At 38.9% G+C, this 23,334-nt stretch overlaps 1 protein-coding gene across 1 annotated transcript in view; it reads left to right on the forward strand.

The window, feature by feature from the left end:
- Positions 1-23,334, forward strand: part of Thsd7b (thrombospondin type 1 domain containing 7B) — an 879,842-nt gene that overhangs the window by 456,744 nt on the left and 399,764 nt on the right. The window contains exons 8-10 of the mRNA XM_021164520.2: positions 1,885-2,076; positions 3,715-3,949; positions 13,787-13,902. Coding sequence (XP_021020179.1) covers positions 1,885-2,076; positions 3,715-3,949; positions 13,787-13,902 — 543 coding nt within the window. The remainder of the gene's footprint in view (positions 1-1,884; positions 2,077-3,714; positions 3,950-13,786; positions 13,903-23,334) is intronic.

Below are 23,334 nucleotides of genomic sequence, written 5' to 3' on the forward strand. Positions count from 1 at the left end.
GCAAACCATTACTTTAGAATGCTTTGTGTTAAAATTATGCTAATCATATTCACAAGAGTGGGAATTAAATTTTGATTAGATGTGGGTTAGTTGGTTCTTTGTTTTTTGCCCCACCCCCACCTCCCACCACGCTGGCCTGCTGGCTTCCAAATGTGGCAATGAGGTGCCCCTAGATGACTTCCTGTGTGTGTGTGGAGGGGGTGGGTACACTGTATGGACTCACCCTGAAAATAGATTGAGACTGAAAGGAAAATGATTGGAGCTGAGCTTTCAGCTTGATTATCTGCTGGAGTCTCTATTACTTCTCATAATATGCTTGAAAAATTTTATTTGTACCTCAAGGGCAATGAGCCTGGCCTCATTTACAAATATGAATGCAGATATTCACTGAGCACTGTCTTCTCCTTCAGGCAGGCAGGCTGACTGTCAGCTTGTTTTATTTACTTCCTCAGAGAAAAATATCCATCTCCAAGGGATTAGCCATAGCATGGATAATGGGATAATGGAAGCTCACGAATTAGGAGGTTTATCTGTGACTCCCAACTCTTCCCTGGATAACCGTGGACCAGTTTTCCGCTCTCACTCTGGGACTCATGATCTGTGAGCTAAGACAGAGCATTCTGACCCCAGTGAGCTTCTCCTAAGGGTAGATGAATATGATATGATATGATATGATATGATATATGCAAAATACACCATCTACACCAAGGAGGTAGTCAATAAATACTCATATTCTTAGCAGTTACTTTCATGTTGGACTAATCATGACAGGAAAATTCCAAACTGCAAAGTCACTCAGAGAAAACTGTCTGTATCCTATACCTGTCATTCCAGATTTGATGTTGTTATTTCAAATAATAAATGGTGCCTTTATTCATTGTTTTCCTCTGTGTATGAGGAGACTGTAAATGGATGGAGGGAGAAAAATAAAATTATTATATCTAAGGAATTTGTCATAATGATAAACAACCCAAATGTGTTTTATTTTTCAAGAAACCATTGTTATCTTTTGAGATATGAAAAGTATTTTAGAAATGACCCCATTAGTCTTACCATCTGCTTGTTGTAAAATTCTACTCTGCTTTATTTTAAAACTATGAAAATCATAGCAGGATGTAATATCAAAGGACTGTAAATGTTATTTATAGATGGATGGTAAAGGCCCTGTCTCAATAGCAAAATTAGTAATCTTGATATTTGCTTTGTTTTCCACTCTGGTTTTAAATACAATTAATATTTATTTGTAAGTTAATCAGATTATCAAATGTCTTAGGAAGGACCTCAGACTGGCTTTCTACTTTTGTCAACATATTCTGTAATTTCAGTCACAGGCCTTTCCCATTGTGGTTAAATTATTTATTTCTTTGTACAAAGAAAACAAAGATCCTGTGGTAATGTTTGTTAGGTAGTAAGTATTGAGACAAAGCACTGAAAAGATAACTAAGATGGTGAAAGTCTCATTTAGCAGGTAGACTGTGATGGTTAGCATCATTTGAGACCTTCAGAGCTCTCTGGTTTCCACTTTGAAGATGAATGAACAGCTGTACTGTGTGTCCACCATTAACATGTCAGTCATACTCAAGCTCCAGTCATTCGTGGCTAAATTGTTTCTAGAAGGGGCCAACTTTGTCCCTGTGAAGTCTGACAAATGCGAGTTTGGCCATGCTATTTACCTTTTTAAACATCACATTACTTCTTGGCATATCTTTCTTGACATAAACATTACAGATAGCTGACAGTACCTCCATACTTATATTTCATGCTTTGGACACCTGCTAAAGGCTTCCAAGATAAAGTGGGATTATAGAGAAAGCCATGGACCAGTGTGTTCCTTGGGCTGGCCCTGCTTTTCAGCACTAAGCAACTATCTCTGTTTTCTTACAGGAGAAGAAGTATCAGGGGGTCTCTGTCCAGTGCCTCCTCCTCCTGAACGAATGGCTTGTGAAATTCCCTGCCGAATGGACTGTGTAGTGAGTGAGTGGACGGTGTGGTCATCCTGCTCACAGTCCTGTTCAAATAAAAACTCAGATGGGAAACAAACCAGGACACGTTCTATCCTGGCTTTGGCTGGAGAAGGTGAGTAACAGGTTCATTGCTTCCCCTGTAAGTTTTATTATTGAATAAGTGACTGAAACACCCTTGCCGTGCATGGAAATAGGCTTAGATTGCATCTTTGTTCATTAAATGTGCATTAACTTTTTCATTTCCACACACACTTTATTTTCTGTGAGTCCTCTATTTTATCTATGCTGGGATCACCATTCCACATGGATTGCTTCAGGCCAATCTTTTATATGACCCAGTCTAATGGATTGCATGTTCTTTCCTTCTACTTCTTAGAGAAGAGAGCAAAGTATAGTCACACATCCAGGCTCAGGTGTCATGCATAATTGGGAACATAATTGGATCTGTCTAATACAAAGAGTTCCAAAGCATGAACTAGAGACCTGACTTTCCACCAAGATGTTCTAGTAACATCTATAAGGGACTGATCTGTGTCCTGATTTCCTTTTCCAGAATGCCTAGTGCCAAGGGCCAGGGAGGGAACATGAAAGCCATGAAACTAGCTTTGAAGAAGGTAAAAGGTGCTATGGGGATGTGGATAGTAACTGCAGAACAAATTAAAGGAACAGTGGCTACCATCATTCCCAGCAATGGACTCCATCCCCAGATACACACATTATCCCTTTCATGTCCTCCCTCTGCCTCATCAGTCTTTGGTTCCATTAGAACAGCAGGATAGTGGGACCCCTGCTGTGAGCAGCATCTTAAGCAAGGTTTCAGTACTGTGATCATGAGAAATAGGGCCAGGGTCATGGTAAAGGAAGAATTTTGTCATTTTAAAGTGCAACTGCTTTTTATATATCCCAGCTTTGATTTTGTAGAATGGGGGGGGGGGAGATTAGTACTAATTAGAATAAAAATAACCAAACAGGGGCTATGCATCTGAGCTATTTGTCCCACTGAATACAACATTGTAGTGTGATTGTTTAGGGAAAGATCAATACTTCAGAGATGTACTACTTTTTGCCTTGGATAAAAATGTAAAAGAATAGCTAGAAATGAGGTTTGGTTCTCTAATTCAGCCAGGGGTATAAAGGTGCACATCTGTCTGGTCTCTCTGCCAGGGTGTACTGGGGTGTCAGATCTCTTTCTGAGTTGAAGATGAGCTTTTTCTTGCTAGATTTAAGACACATACCTCTGGCTTTCTCAAGTGGCAGTAAAATGTTTCATGGAGGATTAGTACTTTAAAAATGACAGTCTGAGAAACAAAACATCTTCCTTAACAAAAGGAATTATATATAGTGTGAGTTTGACATAATGTCTCTCCAAGTCCTGGCCTATTTTATGTTTCTTTAACATATGTATAGGATGCTCTGACATACTGAGCTTGTCTATCCCACTGATTAGCTTATGCAAACATAATGATATCAAAGGAAAAGCTGATTTCTTTGGAGTCCATTTCAGAGATGTGTGCTTCATAGGTGGACAATAGAATAAATTAATTTTATACTCTGCTGAATATGGACCCACTGTCTATTAAATTAAGACACAAGAGCATACCACTATCCTTAAATTGTGGCATAGCAAATACATTCCTGGTCTTAGAGTCAGAAGGATGCAGTAGGTTAGGTCTCCAGCATGCAGAAGAAACAAAATCAAGAATGATAGCATTGCGATTCATGCTTTCTTTCTCACTTAAAATTTTCACAGGTGGAAAGACCTGCCCTAGTAGTCAGGAACTCCAAGAGTACCGCCTATGCAATGATCATTCCTGTACACAGCTCTACTGGGAGACATCTGCTTGGGGTTCCTGCTCTGAAAATACTCTTGTCACTGCCCTCAATGTGACCATTGGCTGGAATGGAGAAGCAACATGTGGGGTGGGCATTCAGACACGAAAGGTCTTCTGTATCAAGAGTCATGTGGGACAAGTAATGACCAAAAGGTACCACCAGCCTTCTGCTGAATGTTCATATGACCATTTTCCATGTATTATTAGTAGAAAATGATTATAAAACAACCGGCAGGCATAGGTTTATGGTGGGGTAAGAATTTGTGTTCTTTGAAAAATCTTTATTTAATTTATATTTATGTGTACATGTGTGTGTACATCTGCACATGTGTGTGTGTGTGTGTGTGTGTGTGTGTGTGTGTGTGTGTGTATGCTCATGTGTGTACAGTTGTCTACAAAGATCAGAAGACAGTATCAGATCTCCTGGATCTGGGGTTATAGTAGTTGCTTGCCATTCTATTTGAGTTCCAGGGAATGAATCCTGGTTCTCTTGAAGAGCAGTTTATGCTCTTAACCACCGAGCTGTCTTTTCCAGACCTTGTTGTTCTTGTTACTCAACCTTGATTAACAGATATACTTCTAAGTTAAGCTTATTCAATATATGCTCCAGAAGTTCATTTATTATATATGTATTAGTCAATGAAAAATTAAGTCATCTCCACTAACTTGAAGTAAATTTGAGTAATCAAACAGTTTTCTAGAACTGCCTCTCTAGTTGGCTCTTCTAAAGTCTTGCAGAGACTAGGTCAACCTGGAGCCAGGGTCTATTCTTTGAAGGGTAATATTTCACTATGGTTCAGACTCCCATAGAAACTTTGGTTTGTGTAATCTATGCTCATAAGTAAAATACAGTTGTGTGTTTTCTGTATTCCATGTAATGAAGACATATGTTTTAAAGGTAGCAGGGATATATTGACATGGGAGCTTGGATAAAGATTTTTAAAAAATATCTCAAGAAATATTTAAAGTGATGATAAGAAAGAACAGATTGGCAAGAGACCGCAACTGGGAGAGTTTCATTTCTGGATCTACAACTTGCTCAGATTATGGAAGCAAAAAGAGAATTTAAGGGCCCATGCTTTGTTCACAGATAAGGTAGTTGACCTCATAACTTGCCTTGTAATTGTGATAAAGGTCCCACTCTGACCATAGGAATGCTGAGTCACAGATTGTGCTGATGATAGCTTGGGCATATAGCTATCAGTTTAGCAATTCAGTGTTTCCCTAGGAAATATGAATTTTCTGTCTAGGAGGAAGAAACTCCCCTTTCTCAATTATCTAATGGCATGAACTTAGAGGTGCTGCAGTCAGGTAATAAAAAGTAGGGGTAGACAATGAAACTAGTGTTCAGAGAGATGTGGAAACATTTGCATCATAAACATAGACAGCATCATGCCAAGCCTGTCTGTCCACACCCCTGCCCTTTCTGTTATTGTAGACAAATTTATTTGCCCATCTGTCAGATTCAGTACAATGTATGTCTCTTATAGCCACACAAACACCTAAGTATCTCCACTCTTGGCACCACAGTAAAAGGCTTGTGTCCTTCCACACTGCTATAGAAGATGCATTGGCTATGTATGACAGAAACTACAGAAGCTAAAGTTAAGGGAACAAAACTGGCTATCCTAGGAAGAAGAATGATAGATGTAGCCCACCATTGGTACTTATGTGTCTAATGAGCTGATAGCTCTGAAAATATGTTCAAAGACAACTGATTAGAGATTAATCATAGCCAGAAAATCTTTACCTATGTGTCTTCAGATATGTGACCTTGAAGGCTAGTAGTAACTGTCCTTTATTGCTGTATTCCTGATCACCATATTGTCAGAATTCTATAAACATTCTTGGAGTTCAGGAGTAATTGATAATTGTATAGAGGAGTGATGAGATTAGACAAGGAGTAAACATGAAGGATAAAAGATCCAGAGAACCTGGTATTCATCTTTACTTTATACAAATATATGTGTACCTCAGTCGATGGTAGCAAAGAGTGCCAGCATAAAGAGCCATTTGAAACCATGACCTGTTTTACTGATGCAAGCATGCCATTGCTGCTGTAGTGTCTGACTTTCAGTACTGATGTTGTTTGAGGATATGAATTTACATCAGTTACATCTTTCTACTTACTTGACAGCCAAGGCAATATGTGGACTAAATGAATCTATGAATTGATGATTTTGTAGACTAACTTGAACCATAACACTTCATGTCACCCAGTCCAACTGGTAGCCTACTGCAGTCAATGGCAAATCCAAAGAGTTTTAATATAATTGAATTGTGTGGACATGGGACCTTTTTTCTGGAAAGGATTGCAACCTTATTAATTTTTGGCCTAAAATTTCAACTTTGCAAACCATCCATGAAACAGTAAAATGAATATAAAAATCAAAACAGACATGGTGTAAGAATAGGGTAACCCCAACATGGCATGCAGTAAATAGCTACTTGTTACTATAAAGAAGAAATATAGCAATCTGAGAGTCTGATCTTTCTTCCATAATTTTTCAGCTCTTAACTATAGCTGGAAAAATCTACTTGGTATTAAGGTAACTTTTCCCATTTCCTAGCAAAAGGACACTAGAATAGAGACACATTTCTACTAAGTAAGTTTTTGCCACATGTTAAAGTATCATGTGGATGAGAAAAGTTGAGCTGTAGGTTAAATGGCCTCAATTGTCTTCTCATATCTCATAATTACTTTGAATAAGAGTTTATTATAAAGATATCTGAACACACTCCTTCATTCAAATCTTGACTGTCCTGGTTAGACTTGCTGTTAGCTTGGCAAAACATAAGGTCACCCACGAAAGGAGTCTCAATTCATGCTTTTCCCAGATAAAATTGACGGTGGTACATCTATAGGGGTTTGTCTGCTTTCTTAATTGGTTTAGAGGGTCCAAACCACTGTGGGCAACACCATTACCTGAGCTAATAGACTTGGGCTGTCTGATCAAGCTAGCTAAACATCAGCTAACAAAGTGATCCAACAAAGACTGTTCCTCCATGGTTTCTTCTTCAAATTCCTCCTTGAGTTCCTGACTTAATGATGGATATGAAAGGCAGAACCTAAGAGACCATTTTTCCCACTAAATTGCTTTTGATCAAGTGTATCATTACAGAAACAGAGATGAATCTAGAACATGAGCTTAAAGGTGTTTTGTGGGTAAAATAAATCACAGTACCAGAAGTTAACAGCTTAGAGAATAGGTCTTATATATAAGGTCTTGTGTAATTTTTTTGGAAACTTTGTATATGAGACTCTAAAATATTATTTCAATGGATAACCTCCAGTTTTGCTACAGGCTGAAAGACACTTTGATAGATGTTTCACATAATACACGCAGACATAGAGGGCTTGGGTGTTGCTGATGTTAATTACTTTATGTACGATTTTTTTCTTTTTTTTTTAAATTAGGTATTTTCTTCATTTACATTTCCAATGCTATCCCAAAAGTTCCCTACACCCTCCCCACTCCCCCACCCAACCACTCTCACTTCTTGGCCCTGGCGTTCCCCTGTACTGAGGCATATAAAGTTTTCGAGACCAATGGGCCTCTCTTTCCACTGATAGCCAACTAGGCCATCTTCTGATACATATGCAGCTAGAGACACTAGATCTGGGGGGTACTGGTTAGTTCATATTGTTGTTCCGCCTATAGGGTTTCAGACCCCTTTAGCTCCTTGGGTACTTTCTCTAGCTCCTCCATTGGGGGCCCTGTGTTCCATCCAATAGATGACTGTAAGCATCCACTTCTGTGTTTGCTAGGCCCTGGCATAGTCTCACAAGAGACAGCTACATCAGGGTCCTTTCAGCAAAATCTTGCTAGTGTATGCAATGGTGTCAGCGTTTGGAGGCTGATTATGGGATGGATTCCCAGGTGTACTATTAATGAACCTGTAAAACTAGCCATGAAGTTTTCATTCTTACTGTATGTCTCTAAACCATCCTGGTAAACATGAGCAGGCTACATTGACTTTAGTCAATTTATTTAATTAGAATTCTTGAGGTCAATTACATTAAAAGAAATATGAAGCTAATATTCCAGTGGAGTGCTCTGTGAGATTACCAGCAATAGAGAGTGTGCTTCACCTTGCCCTTTCCAAAAATATATACACTTATGGGCTTTTTAGTGTCATAGTCCATGTCAACCTGGACAGATATTCTGTTACCTGTGAAGTCCTTGGGGTGGTCTGGGAGTTAGAGACAGGAAGGACAAATAGTTTCCTAAGAAAAAGATTGGGCTAGAGAGAAGAGACGAATGTGCTGAAGTGTTGTGTTTTATCCCAAACTCCCTCAACCAAGAGACACAATGTTCCTCTCCTCACAGTGCTGAGTCTCACTTTTGTTTGCATGCAGTTGTGTGGGTGAGAAAGTTACCATTGTATGAGAAATAAAACTGATCATATCAGAAAATGAGAACCAGCCGGAACGCTACCAAAACAGAAGTCATAGCTCACATGGGTATTTCTGGGGGGTTGGTTCATTATTCAATGCTTTCTAGTTCTAACATTTAAAATAAAAATAATAGCAACAAAGATAACAAGCACAATGTTCCAAGCCTTCTAAAGTTTCTGATAAGGCATTTCCTGCCTTTACTGTGAAAGCCCCTGGCATTTGTGTTTAGATATAGTAAAAAAAAATAGCTGTGTTTAAATATCTAGTCTGTAAAACGTTGGCAGATATGCCCCATGCAGCTAAGCAAGATGAATATGGCTGTGGCTGAGTCAGATGGGTGATTAGGGAGATGGGCATAGAGCATACGTGGAAACTGGCATGACTTCTTAGCTCCTTTTGATGTTGTTCATGTTGGTATGGAATTACAATCTATAGGATGAGAATGAAAGACAATGTGTGCAGAACCTCCCAGAACAAGTCTAAGGGAATGGATATATCAAAATAAAATTCATGTGCCAAGTATTAAGAGCAGTGAAGTTCAGCACACCATGTATACACACAGATAGGAAGAAGAAATCATCCCCAAAGGCAAGGATCCATGATTTTTCTACTAACTGAATAGTGAATTCTTATCTTCCTGGGTTTTGAGCCTGTGCTTTCAATGTGAAAATGACTGAAGAACTTAGAAGATATCCCCTCAAATTGTTTCACCTTCTGGCTCCAATGACATGGGATAGTAAGTGACTCACTTGTAGTTTCAACTTATACTGAGCTAAAGACCTGGCATTTTTAATAAATAAGGCAGAATTCTCTCATCAAGACAATCAGAGCTGGCAGTATGCCACAGGTATTATCTGTAGAACTCAGACCTAAGTTCCAACATAAACAGTACGGAGACTCTTGATGTGGGTCAGTCACTGAAATGGTGCAGAAAATCAAACTTGTCGTTTGCACAGGCAGAAGACACAAAAGCTGTTGGTTGACAAGGATGATATTCTGAGGCTCTGATAGAAAATTTATGAAAATTGGAAATGTGATCAAGTGTGAAGTCTTATACAACACACTCATAAATAAAGGAAGTTGTGCTCTGGAGGAAAGGGTAAAACCTTCTGGAAGAAGAAATTAAAAAAAAAAAAACCCACAATTTCATGGGCAAGAGAATAGTTGATTCTAAGGGCCGGAAAGTGGGCACCCTTTCAGGATAAGTCTTAGCTTCCCTAGTCCACAAAACACTAGAGAGCCTCAGGCTAATCTTCTCAGGGAGAAGACAGTAATGTTTCTCTTGTTCCCTAAAGGTGGAGCACAGAGAGTGTATCCCTCTTAGAGAGGGTAGCATTATTCCCAGTGAGGTGCTTGTTTTTCCTCTCTTTTTTTATTAGATGTTTTCTTCATTTACATTTCAAATGTTATACCCTTTCCTAATTTCCTCTCCAAAAGTCCCCTATACCCTCCCCCCTCCCTGCTCCCCAACCCACCTACTCCTGCTTCCTAGCCCTGGCATTCCCCTGTACTGGGGCATATAATCTTCGCAAGACCAAAGGCCTCTCCTCCCATAGATGGTTGACTAGGCCATCCTCTGCTACATATGCAGCTAGAGACATGAGCTCTGGAGAGTACTGGTTAGTTCATATTGTTGTTCCTCCTATAGGGTTGCAGACCCCTTAAGCTCCTTGGGTAATTTCTTTAACTCCTTCATTGGAGGCCCTGTGTTCCATCCAATAGATGGCTATGAGCATCCACTTATGTATTTGCCAGGCACTGGCATAGCCTCACGAGAGATAGCTATATCAGGGTCCTGTCAGCAAAATCTTGTTGGCATATGCAATAGTGTCTGCATTTAGTGGCTGATTATGGGATGGATCCCCGGGTGGGGCAGTCTCTGGATGGTGATTCCTTCCATCTCAGCTCCAAACTTTGTCTCTGTATAACTCCTTCCATTTGCCCAGTAGAGAGTAGTTTTGACTCCTGCTTGAGTGGCAGAGTCCCCACAGTATGGGCACCCCATATGGAAAACTTGAAGGCCAGCATCACAGTAACTTCTTATGTATTCTTTGAATGCCCAGAGGAATTTTCCACAGGTGGACATGACCCCTACATCTATCTTCTATGTTCAATGGAGTATAGAAGAGCAGGCATTGCTGGAGACACTCCCACCGTACCTAAATACCACTCTGCTGCCAGCTCTGGGACCCGAGAGGCAGCAGAGAGGTTAGGATAAATGGCAGTTCACTTTATTTTTATTAGACCTCAGAGTATGAATAAAAGTCCTGGGAATGATTTCAGTGTTTTTTACTGTCTGACTACGGTGTGATATAAATTTGCTTACTGGAGTGGATCGTTTCAATGACACTATATCATGCTAAAGAATCTCTTCTTCCTACATCTTTGCTCATTGAGCAAATCCATTTAATAACGGTTTGTTTGAATTAATTATGGTTAATAACAATACCGCTAATAAGTTTTCATTTATTATTCATTGCTCACTTATTTTTTTCTCTGTGCATGTACACTTTTCACTGTAATTTATTTTCATCAGAGTATTACATACTCTGCAGCATTGAACAACACCCCAGGATCAATGGTAGAATGCATTCCCCTCCCCAACCATTTCCTATTCTATACCCCATTTCCCATAAGCCCAACCTCTATTTCAATTGGTGTCTTATGTCTTTCTCTTGACTATGTAAGAATAATTCACCTAGCTCATCAATAGAGAGATGAGATGCAAGCAGTAAGCACCCAGACTTTCACTCCCCCTCCTGTGTCGCTAATTGTATCTTACCAGTTTCTTTTATTTATTTATTTATTTATTTATTTATTTATTTATTTATTTATTTATTATATGTAAGTACACTGTAGCTGTCCTCAGACACTCCAGAAGAGGGCACCAGATCTCGTTACGGATGGTTGTGAGCCACCATGTGGTTGCTGGGATTTGAACTCTGGACCTCTGGAAGAGCAGTCGGGTGCTCTTACCCACTGAGTCATCTCACCAGCCCTCTTACCAGTTTCTTATCTACCTTGCTCTGCCTTCATATTCTCATGAACACACATACACAGGTACTCTTGCTTCTCCTTTCCTTTGTTGTTTCCCTCTTAATTCTAAATAAAATAATTTTTAGAAATTCATGAGATTTTTTATTTATTAGTTATAATTCATCTATTAATTAGTATCCATCAAAGCAATAATGCTTGACTCCTGTTTCCAGGACCCTCATGACATTCTTCTCCATGGGGCATTCTGCCAGTAACTTATATTTATACTTTTGATTAAAATTTTTGGGAACTTTGTCTTAAACAATTTGAACTGTTATAATAAAAAAAAAGTCATAGTGCAGTGACCAAAAATCAGAGCATATTTTTCATAGTCTTGGATAGTAGGTGTCTCAAGCTAACAGTCCGGTCAGGATAGAATAAGGGGATTCTTCCTAATTTTTGATTGACTTTTTGCTGTATCTTCACATGGCAATGAGTAGGGATAGGGAACAAGACTTCTCATGTCAGGAGGCCAGTCCTCTTGTGAGGACTTCATTCATATAAACTACTCACACCCTAAAGACCACACCTTCAAGTACTATCACTTTGAAGGATAGGGCTTCTACATGTGGGAAGCATAAACTGGCCATCTAAAGTGCACTCATAATTTGTCTCATTGCTGGGACAAAATGCTTTAAAAAAACAATGTAAGCTCAGCAGGATTATTTGGAGTTATAGCTTGAAGCTGCAATGTCCACTGTGGTAGGGAAGGCATGGGCCCAGAGCTGGAGACCACTGACCATATCATCCCCACCATCAGAAAGCAGAGAGCTAGAAGCTGGTGTTTCAACTCATATCCTCATTTTTATTCAGTCTAAACTACCAGTCCATGGAAGACTGCTGCCTATAGTCAGGGTCAGTCTTCTACTTCAATTAATGTAATCTAGAGTTTCCCCCCTAAGCATGGCTAAAGATAAGTTTTGATAGTGATTCTAGATCTCATTAAGTTAACCATGAGTACTTGCCGTCAGACACAGCATCCTTCTTTGCTGTTTCATTTAGACTCTCAGAACCCCTTGATTCAGTTCACAAAAACCTCAGGCTCCTGCCTCTTGTTTTTGATGCCGACTTTACCATAACTGCATCTTTTTCCTACCTACCTGGACCAATAGTGTAGAGCACACCATCTCTGAACAAGACTGCCTCTTCTATTCTCTGCACTGCTTCTAAAGTTTTTAAATTGTGAAAACATTTTTCATGTTTAGCTCTATCAAGTAAGGTCCAATGTCAGCAGCATTCTCTTTCTCCTTAGATGACATCTTTTTTTCCTTCCTTTTTTCCCTAACATGATTAGTTCCTAACACAAGTCTTTAAATTTGAAGTATCTTGGTGTTTGCATGTTGGTCATTTGTTGCTCCTAGAGAATTTTTGTTCTGAATTACCATCCTGTGGTATTATGAAGTTCTGGTCCATTATCTCCCTAATAATCTTATCTCTTTTGTTTTTGTTTTTGTTTCTGTTTGTTTTTTCTATTGAAAGTCTATTAATTGTTAGACTTGCTATGTGATTTTTTTCCTACAATGATATTTTTCTCAAGTGCTTGTTCTCGAGGTAGTTTGGGCTTTACTCTTTATTATTGAAGCCCTTCAGTTGAGCATTCCTCTGAACTGATGTCAGAAATAAGTGTGAGAGCACAGGCAAAGCACTTAGTGACACTTGGTTCTGACACTAACATCATTCCTTTAAACTACATAACACGTTTAGACTTTATGTGAACTTTATAGATGGAAATTTCACATCTGCATGGTAAAATGCCACTTGGTCTCCCTTGTTGTTTTAGAAGACAAATGTGCCTTTCAACTCTCAATATTCAGAATCATGAAAGCAATCAAAGAAAGAAAAAATGTTGTTTATCAGAACTTTATTTCTTCCAAGTGATTGACTATATAATTCCATTCCCAGTTGTACACATTAACTTAATTTTCAGTGGAATAACAACTCTCACATCTTTCTATGCTTAGTGATAGCTACCATGCATATGTGTTATCTGTGGTTTGCAGTGTCATGTGTCTCTTCCACCTCCATGTTCTATGGAAAATATAGGAACTACTTAAATATTCCAAATGTTTAATGATCAGAGAAGCTCGACATTTTATGGGAACTTTAATGGCTTTTCCTTCTCGTGTATCCATACCTAGCTCTACATCTTCATCTTTTTTTTTGTAGCACATCAATAATTTCATATCTTACCCTAAAAAAATGTTTCTTACTGAAAAATACAAAAAAAATGTTTTTACTTGTTTATTTGAAAGATATCAAATATCATTTGAACTGACCCTGATGGTTTGACAATTGACATTTTTCTTTCTTTAATTTTAAGAACCACATCCCTTTTCCTTGCTGTATTGAAAAATACATTGGTGTCTGAATCAAGTGAACTGGAGTTGACTTGATCTCTGCCTCTAGCCATGACCTCCTACGTAAGGGGCAGCACTTTCTTGAGTCTTTCTTCCATTATCTATAAAAGATACATTTTTTTTGCATGAAATCCTACAGTTCTAAGTCAATCCATTTCTATTCCTCAATATGTTGACAGAGCCTCTTTGTTTTGACAGATGTCCAGAGTCTACACGGCCAGAAACTGTAAGACCTTGTTTCCTCCCATGCAAGAAAGACTGCCTTGTGACTGCTTTCAGTGAGTGGACACCATGCCCACGGTCCTGCCAGCCAGGTAGGTGCTGGCTGCTCTTATCTTGCTTTCCTCTCTAACCATTTGATTCATCTCCCACTATATAATATGTGGGAGACTGTGCAGTGTGAGCATCTTTCTTATTCACCTATGCATTCGCGTGACAATAAAGTAAATAAAAGAGTATAAATAAATTCCTGCATATGAAGTTCTAGCTTCAGGACATGGAAAAAATATATTCATATATGATATGTCATGATTTTACTGGTACACATTCTAAGAATACACTTGACCTACTGACCTGTATCTTGAGATCTTCAAATAGTTGCAACATATTGACTGTCCTTATCACTCTCTTAGTTTAAACATTCGTTCCTATGGGATTTCTACTGAAGCATCATTACCACCCCAGAGCTGCTATGTGTGCTTGACTCAGATCCACATACTTAATGACATAGAGCTTAATCACAGTGTTTAAACTGGTAATTAGCATAACTATGTAGAAAAATGGGAGCAAATGTGCCAATAAGCCTTGAACAAGCACAGACATTAGAAATATAAGATTTGTATTTCTTTTTTTTTTTTTTTTGCTGTTGTTGTTTTCTAGTGGTGATTTAGGTACTTTATCTAGGATGATGAAGAGCCAAGTCTCTGTTGAACACATCAGAATAAGTCTTTTCCTCAGACTTAGCTCAATTTCCTGATGAGCAGTATCATAGTCTGAAGTTTGGTCTCAGTTTGAAGTTCAGAGTTAACAACCTATTCTTTTACAGTAGTTTTATACCCTGAGTTCTGGTCCCTGAGACTTTGTTCCCACCACAGTAAGAGAAGGAAATGAGAACAAATGCACGAGCAGTAAAAGCACTAGCCATGGTGCCCTGAGAAGATAGATTATCTGCTAACCAGTCATCCTCATGATGGTGATACCCGACACACGGCACGCGACTTCCTCTACTGCTGGACCAGCTCCCCGGAAAGAGGAACTGTTCAGTTGTGCATACAAAACTTGTATGACACTGAGCACTGTCTTTCCCCTACAAAGTCACAGTCATATTTGTCTGGGCTTCCTCCCTCTTTGCCTCATCTACAGCAACATTTCATTAAGGTGATAAGGTAGGGCCACCATCACCATAGATTTGATGGGCAAAGGGTCATGTCAGCTCCTGAAGACCTTCTCACGTACACTCTCAAGTTGTTGGCTACTGCCATCAATGGCTTATCCCATAGAGAAGGCACCTACATATGGAGTTTTATATCTGTGCTGCTCACCTTTTGAACATTACCACAGAGTTAATATGATAGCTCCGCTTAAGGGCAGAATCGGGAATAAATATATTGAATAAGAAGGAAAGTAGAGGATTATATATCTGATCTTTGGGAGAAGAAAAATGATAATCTCTGCCAGGAACACTCCACCATTTATTTTCTGGAATGAGGATCTAAAGTGGATGAATCCAAAAAAGAGGCTTTGGAATAGCCAGGAAAGACAGTGGGACAGAAGTCTCCATTTTGATCCATGTTAAAGGCAACATTGAGAAAACTAACTTGAAGATTTACTAGAAATATTGAATGTTGTGGGATCATCCAAGGGAGCTGTCACTTTACAAGCCAGGTTAGTTTAGTTGAGCCAGTGAACCCTGGTGAACACGAGTCACTTCAGCTAATGCTTCTATATGTAGTCTACAGGCAATAAAATTTGCCTTGATTTTCAAGAGTCCTTTTCTAACTGTGGCTGAATGTTCAATTACCACAGGTTGTAATATGAGCATTCTTGGGGCAACTTTAAATTTTACTCCAATTTCCATAGATTCAATACTTTGTTTAAATACTAGGCATTACTGTGATTATAACTTCTAAGCCTCGATGGCATCTTTTTGCCTCCAACTCTTCAAGCCTAGATAAGTCCTTTCACAGTATTGCAGCCAGGGCCCTAAAAGGATAAAGATTCAGGTTTTAGATTTCTTCCAGCTTTCTTTTTACTCTCGTGTTTAGCCCAATACCTAGAACATAATATTAAATAAGTGTGGGCAAATTAGAGGACACTAAGAAATGGGCATTGCTGTTTTTTGTTGGTTTTTTTTTTTTTGTAGTAGTTGTTGTTGATGTTGTTGTTTGTAGAGAAGTGGTCTTTTTAAGCTTGTTGTTCTCAAATGCTGTTGCATAGTGAAATGCAGATCAGTGGATTTATGTATAAGAATTTGGGTCCAGTTGCTGTGGAAAGGTGCCAGATATTTGCAATTGTTTTGAAATTTTAAGGTGATTGATCCCTCACCTGTATTCCAACACCTGGTCTGAAAGTCCTTGAACACCCTCTGCTGTCACAGTTAAGTATTAGTCTCTTCTGCCTCAGTTTCTTCACTTGTAAAATGAATTTAGCAATTCCACTCACCATAAGGAAATAAGCTTAGATCACCTCCTCACACACAGTAGACATTAGATAGGTGACCAGGACTGTCGGTACCTATCCTATGGGAGGTTAACACTGTAAAGAGATGCTCAAGTGAGTTTGAGTCCAAGTGGTAGATTTTCTGTCCTTGATACTGTCATCCTAAAAGGAGTTCTTTGGGGGAATGGAACTTCAGAGTAATACATTTCACACCTGACACTGAAGACAAATCCCCCAAGTATCTTGCTAAATGCAGATTCTAATTCAGCAGACCTGGATTGTGTCTCTGAGTTGCTTCTGCCTCAGCCCCCAACTGTTTCCTATACACTGGGTGCAAAATTCTCAGTAGAGTGGAATTAACAATTTCTTGGTAAGGAAATGTCATCACCTTCAAAGTAAAAAGTGAGTTCACGGATTTGGTCCAGACCAGCAGGTCAAGTGGAGTGGCACTGGGGTTGAGTATCCCAGGAGGAGGGCAGACTGGAGTAACTCCTAACTTCAGGACTCATGCAATTATGGCTCTAGGTTGGACTATCAAAGTTGAAGGATAGCGACAAGATGTCTGTATTCCTCAAATTTGACTTTGTAATGGAATCACTGGAGAATCTGTCAGAAAAAGTCAGTTCCTGGATTCGATTATCAGACAGTCTGGCTTAATATATATGTGGTATCACTGAGAAATCACTAGATTATGTTGAATTTCCAATCTAATCCATTCTAAACCCTCCAGAAAAGCACAGTGGTTCTGAAGCCTTGAACATTAGCAGTGATTTGTATCTTAGCAATGAGTGAGCTGTGTCAGGGTTTATTTTTGTCCTGGTTGGGATTACGAGCTAAATCCCTTAGTCTAAAAGGTATTTTCAAGCCATGAACAATCTCTGGCTCTTAGCCAAACAGATTTCTTTTCTCCGTCTTCCTTATCTAAGCCTGCCCTTAAAGCATTAATAATTACCCCATATCCTTCCTACACAAATCAAAGTTCTATCGGGGCTCAGCCGTGTTGTGGCCTCTCTAATTTTTAAGCGCCTGTCATAAATTAATCGAATGCTTAAGAAGATTTTCCTGTCATTTCCCTGGCTATATTCTCTATTCTTTCTTGAGCCTCTAAAGCAAATGCCTGCCAGAAAGGACCTGATGTTGGCTCACTAATGATAACTTCTTGCAGTCTTTTTCACCCCTGTGGAATTTCCTCAGGGAGATCCTGTCTTAGGCCACCTTGGGGTGAATCTCCTCAGGTTAAAGAGTCAATTACAGCATGGAAACTCCCCATAGCAAATTCTTCCAGGTGGCATGGCTAAGAATCACTCATTCAGAGCTTAATATTTTACAAAGTATCTTCACATTCATTTTTAAGTCTACCAGAAGAGAAGATTGCTAATTCCCTGTTGCAATAATCAATGCAATAAGACAATGTTGTCATTATGATTGTACTTCATGGAAATTCTCCTGCCTCAGCTCTGGAATACTAGATATACAGACAAGAGTTACCACACCTGGCATTGTTTTCTTTAAAGCCAATGAAACCTTTCCTACAAGATTTCTATCAGGTTGCCTTGTGTGGGACTTATTTTGTATTTTCAACATTTAATTAGTATATGAAATTTTAGACACAGACATTTATAACTTAATAAAATGTTAAGTGTCCTGTATTAACAATTAATAAAAATACCCCACGACCACACAAAACAGTAATCACACCATGAGACAGTCTGGCTTTGTCTAAACTTCCTAATTTCATCTCCTCTCCTGAATGCACTAATTGAAATATTTCCCAGATGTATAGACCACTTTATGGAAAAGAAGGATATAGAGGAGATAAAGTTATTAGTCTGGAGAATGTAGTGAAGCATACACAAAGCATATCATCTATAACTTCCAGGGAACCTTCAAGTTAGTAATTAATTATTTTTCAATCTCCTAATTAAAGGCCAAGGGAGAGCCTCCTGCTTTCATCTCCAGGAGTGAGCTGGATGGCAGAGCCATGGTAACAGGAAGGCCTGCAGCTGCAAGCTGTGCTGAGAGTCAGCAGGAAACTTCATTTGATGGTTTCCATTCTCTCCTGTGTCAGCCATGGGAGCTAAGTCTTGAGTGTGCAGATTCAAAGACAGTGGTTTAAAAACAACAACAATAATAACAGCAACAACAAAACAAAAACATTCAAACAAACTTCAACACCCCACTCTCATCAGTGGACAGATCATGGAAACAGAAACAAAATAGATACACGGTGAGACTAACAGAAGTTATGAACCAAATGTATTCAACAGATATCTATAGACCATTTTATCCTAAAATAAAAGAATATTACCTTCTTCTCAGCACCTCACTGTACCTTCTCCAAAATTTACCATATAATTGGTCACAAAACAGGCCTCAACAGATACAAGAAGATTGAAATAATCCCATGCATCCTATCAGATCGTTACGGACTAAGGCTTGAATAACAACAAAAATAATAGAAAGCCCACATACACATGGAAGCTGAATAACTAGTAGATCTGAAGGTGCCAGGCTGGTACCAGCTTGATTTGTCCATACTATATGACTTAGTAGGTGATATCTTTAGCAATTGGATCTTAGCATCATGTTCTAGGATGTAACAAAGAACAGTAACAATAATCTGTACTGAGAGAGGCTACTTCTATCACTGGCCTTTGAGCCTATGTTGTCTAGGGGAAAATTTCCTTCATTTTAATGTAAGAGATACAGTAAGAGTTCAAACTCTTTCTGTATGTGTGAACATATGTATTTTAGGGACCTTTTACAGCAGTAGGTTCTCATACGACTTTTCCAAAGTTCTTTAGGATTCAATGCTTCTCTCCATGTTCTCTTCCCTACCTGTTCTTTCACACCCACCCACATCACCATTCCTCCTGCTCCATCATTCTCTATTCTGCCTTCACACCAACTGTGTCCCATTTCCCTTCTACTGAATTGCCCCCTCTGGCCTCCTGACTTCCATTGCTGCTCTGATTAATATGCATATTCAAAGATTCAATGATACTATCATGAATTCTTGTATTAAACTTCGTGCTTTAAATTTGACCTGAAATTACAAGTTACTTGAAACCTGCTGTATTTCAATTTCCTCTTTAAGGTAAAAAAAAAACTAGTGCCTATTTCATAAAAGTGGTATAAGGAGGCTGAGACATATAGAAACATGCCAGGCTCGTGAATATATATATTATGGTTATTATTATTATTATACAATGATGATGATCATGACAATCACAATAAAGCTTCCTGAAAGTCAGTTACTTTTGTTACCAGGATATCCTTAAATCTTTTCTATGCTGAGATTATGACATTTGTTTCTGTGCCTCTATTTTCCATAGACAGACAAACAGCAGAGAACAAGAGTTTTCAATTCTCCAATGGCTGTTTTGTGATAGGTGTTATGATTTGTAGATTAAGTGTCCTTTTCGTGAAGCTTCATCTTTTGAAAGCTTGACCCATTGTGGGTATGGCTATTTTGGGAGATAGTAAAAACTGTGAGACTGGTATTTACTGGAAAAGCAGTTCACTGAGTGTTTTCTTGGTCGGGGGTATCTCTTAACTTTGTTTTTCCCATCTTTTCCTGCTGTGATGCTTGCCCCAGTGAGTCCTAAAATAACAAAATTCAGCACAAAAACAGAATCCTCCAAACTTGTGATCCCAAATAAATCCTTCCCCTTCTAAATTGTTGTGTCAGGTTTGGTCACAGTGATGACAAGACCAACACAGTGGGTTCTCAGTGATTAAGAGATGAACGTATTAATGATTTTCAGGTCATTTATTTAATCATTCTCTGTCTTAAAATTTTGTTTCCACAGATTGTTTGTCAAATCCAGATTGGTTAAGGCGGGTCATTTTGAATGACTAAAGTTAAGATTTTCCAGCCATGAATTTGACATTCCCCCTACTCAAAGCATACAGACATAACCCTTCCATTTGAGGCCTGCCATCTTCCCTCCTCTTCCCTTCTCTCTACAGAACCATTCAAGCCTTTATCCGTTTGAGCAGTGGATAATAAAATAATAATTTATTCCCAAATAATTATGGGTCTGATGTGCTTGAGTAATCAAGATCTTGAATCCAAGACACTGGCCTCAATATAATGTTGAAGACAACTGTTTTTCTTAATAAACTAAACCCACAGCCAAGTTATTACCCTTGTGAAATCTGAATAATATTTTCTCTTCCACAGAGTTTTGCGTTTTTCTTCCCATTAAGAAATCAATTGAGATGTGTAGCTCTTGTTTGCCTCTCAACTCAACCCTGATATACAGAGTGCCGTGGTCTCCATGGCTGCCACTAGGTGTAAGTTTCTCTCTTTAGTGTGTAATTTATAGCCAATAGATGATCGCATGGTCTTAGTGCTCAATAAATATCACTTATAACTTAGTGGGAGGGATGACAAACACTTGAGCTTGTGGAAATTCCAATTCTTAGTCAACCTCCTGCCAAACCATGGAGGTCTTGCAATCTCCCAACTCATACTGAGTGCTAGCTAGTGAATGAAATTTTCCAAGTTAAATTTTGCTTAAACCGTTTTTTTGCTATGAGATTTTTCTGAAATTATGACATCTCTTCCTGTCTATGAAAATTTAACACATCAAATACAATATGTGTATAATGTACACATCTGTGTATACATGTATATCTGTTTGCATGTTTATGTATATGTATATATGTATATATGTATGAATGTATGTATGTATCATATATATATACACATTCTCTCAGACTCTCCTGACCACTTTGTCTGAATAAGCAGAAGCGGGGCTTAGAATAAGACCTCTTGCTCATGGCTCAGAATTGTCTATTCTACAGAGTTAGTGTTCACCCAGTAAGCACTTCAAAAAGAAGCCCCCACTCCTATTCTAGACTCCTTTCTATTATCCCCTTTCTTGCTTTTCTTCCTAAACTAAAGACTCTTATGTAATTGTGAACATTCAGAGTCTTGATTCATCAGCCAAATTCTTCCTTTCCTCTTTTACTAGCTGCAAGAAGTAAATATAAGCTTTATTAGCAGATGAGAGACCCAGACTCAGAAGATGAGAAACTGTACTAGGTTTCTCAGTGGTTTCTAGGTCATGCAAAGCAGGCATCTTTGGTGCTAGAGTCATCTTTAATCACTTAGCTCCTCTTGTTTGTCTATTCCTAAATCAAGAATTTGAGTCCTGGTACTTGAGAAGTAGATGCTACACCATTATAGATTACTCAATATTCTCTCTCTCTCTCTCTCTCTCTCTCTCTCTCTCTCTCTCTCTCTCTCTCTCTGTGTGTGTGTGTGTGTGTGTGTGTGTGTGTGTGTGTGNTGTGTGTGTGTGTGTGTGTGTGTGTGTGTGTGTGTGTGTGTGTGTGTATGTGTAGCCTGTAGGCTTCAGCACTGTAGATTATGTATCCTGCAATGAGGTAAACATACCCATGTCCCTGAATGTGTGTGTGTGTGTGGGGGGGGTTGGGGTGTGATACAGGCATGCATTTGAGAACAGATGTGTGTATATGTATGTGGAGACCAATCCAGAATTCTTAGATCCCATCCATCTTGTGTTTCTGAAACAAGGTCTGTCCCTGACTTGGAGCTCTGTATGTAAGTTAGGCTGACTGGCCAGCAAGCCCTGGAGAGTCTCTAGCCTTCTCCTCGGTACTAGGCTTGCAAGTAGACACCAGAAGCACTTGGCATTTTTATAAATGTTCTGGGAGTCAAACTTAGTTCCCATGGAGGGTCCACACATTGCTTTCATATGCTGTCCCATAGCTGTCAGGATGCTCAGTGACAAAAGAAATTCTTTTGTTACTCTTCACTCTGTAGGTAAAGAAACGTTCTCCTCCAGAGAACAGTGGTGGACACAAAATCCCCAAAGGGATACATGTCAACTCAGAGTCCCAGTGCTTGCCCAGTGTCTTATAGTTGAGGATGGAAAATAAATATTTAACTCCTAGGAAATTGTGGGGCTTTGCATCACCCCACTGTTGCTTATCGAGTTCATAAAAGCTATAATTTATTGATATGAGCAAGATTATTTAATTCTTTTTTTATTTTCTTTAAAGTTGTATTTTTCAAATATTCATGGAGTAAAGCATGACGTTTTGATAAATGTCTATATGGTAGAATGCTTCAATACACTAGTTAACATATCTATCACCTTACCTGATTATAATTAATAATGTGTATTTCAAAATGCTATGAAAATAGTTTTAAATGTTTTCATTAACCTATTTAATTCTTTTCTCAACCTTATGTGGGAAGACTGTTATTACTTCATTTACTGTATAAGTAAATAGAAATGTAGACATGGAGCCTCAGTTTGCAAAGCTAAGATGTATCAAAAGCACTTGGAATCCTAAGACTGCAAGTGCTTACCTAGCCATAAACATTTGGTTTCCAGACATTGAACCTATAGGCTTCAAGGCTAAGGAGTAGGCATGCTATACCGAGGTAAACATATCCATGTCCCTGAATGATAGAGAGCACAGTTTCCTTAGGGACAATAAAAGTCTTGAGTTGGGGAGGTGTTCTTTGAAAGTCAATAGTAATGTAATAGAAAATACCAAGCTCCCTCTCTGCTTAGAACGTCTTTTTTTGCCACTACCCTACCCAAATAATATCAGGCTGTGAATTCTTTTCCACATAGCCTGCCCTGACCCTTCCGCTAGAAATAACCATCCTTTTTCTCCTAGGTTCCCTCATTCACCTGTCTGTATGACTGCTTGCCTTGGAGCTCCCAGGCAAGGTTCTTGTTAGCCTCTGTGATCTACTATTGTTCCTTGCTATTCTCACTAACTAGCATATCTAGTCAAGATAGAGGATAGATTAGAACTTAGCCCAGAAATTTAGAATACCCAAGATATAAGATACAATTTGCTAAACGCAGGAAACTCAAGAAGAATGAAGACCAAAGTGTGGACACTTTGCTCCTTCTTAGAATTGGGAACAAAACACCCCTGGAAGGAGTTATAGAGACAAAGTTTGGAGCTGAGACAAAAGGATGGGCCATCTAGAGACTGCCATATCTAGGGATCCATCCCATAATCAGCTTCCAAATGCTGACACCATTGCATACACTAGCAAGATTTTGCTGAAAGGACCCTGATATAGCTGT

The sequence above is a fragment of the Mus caroli genome, chromosome 1 (genome assembly GCF_900094665.2).
Source record: "Mus caroli chromosome 1, CAROLI_EIJ_v1.1, whole genome shotgun sequence".
Lineage (NCBI taxonomy): Eukaryota > Metazoa > Chordata > Mammalia > Rodentia > Muridae > Mus > Mus caroli.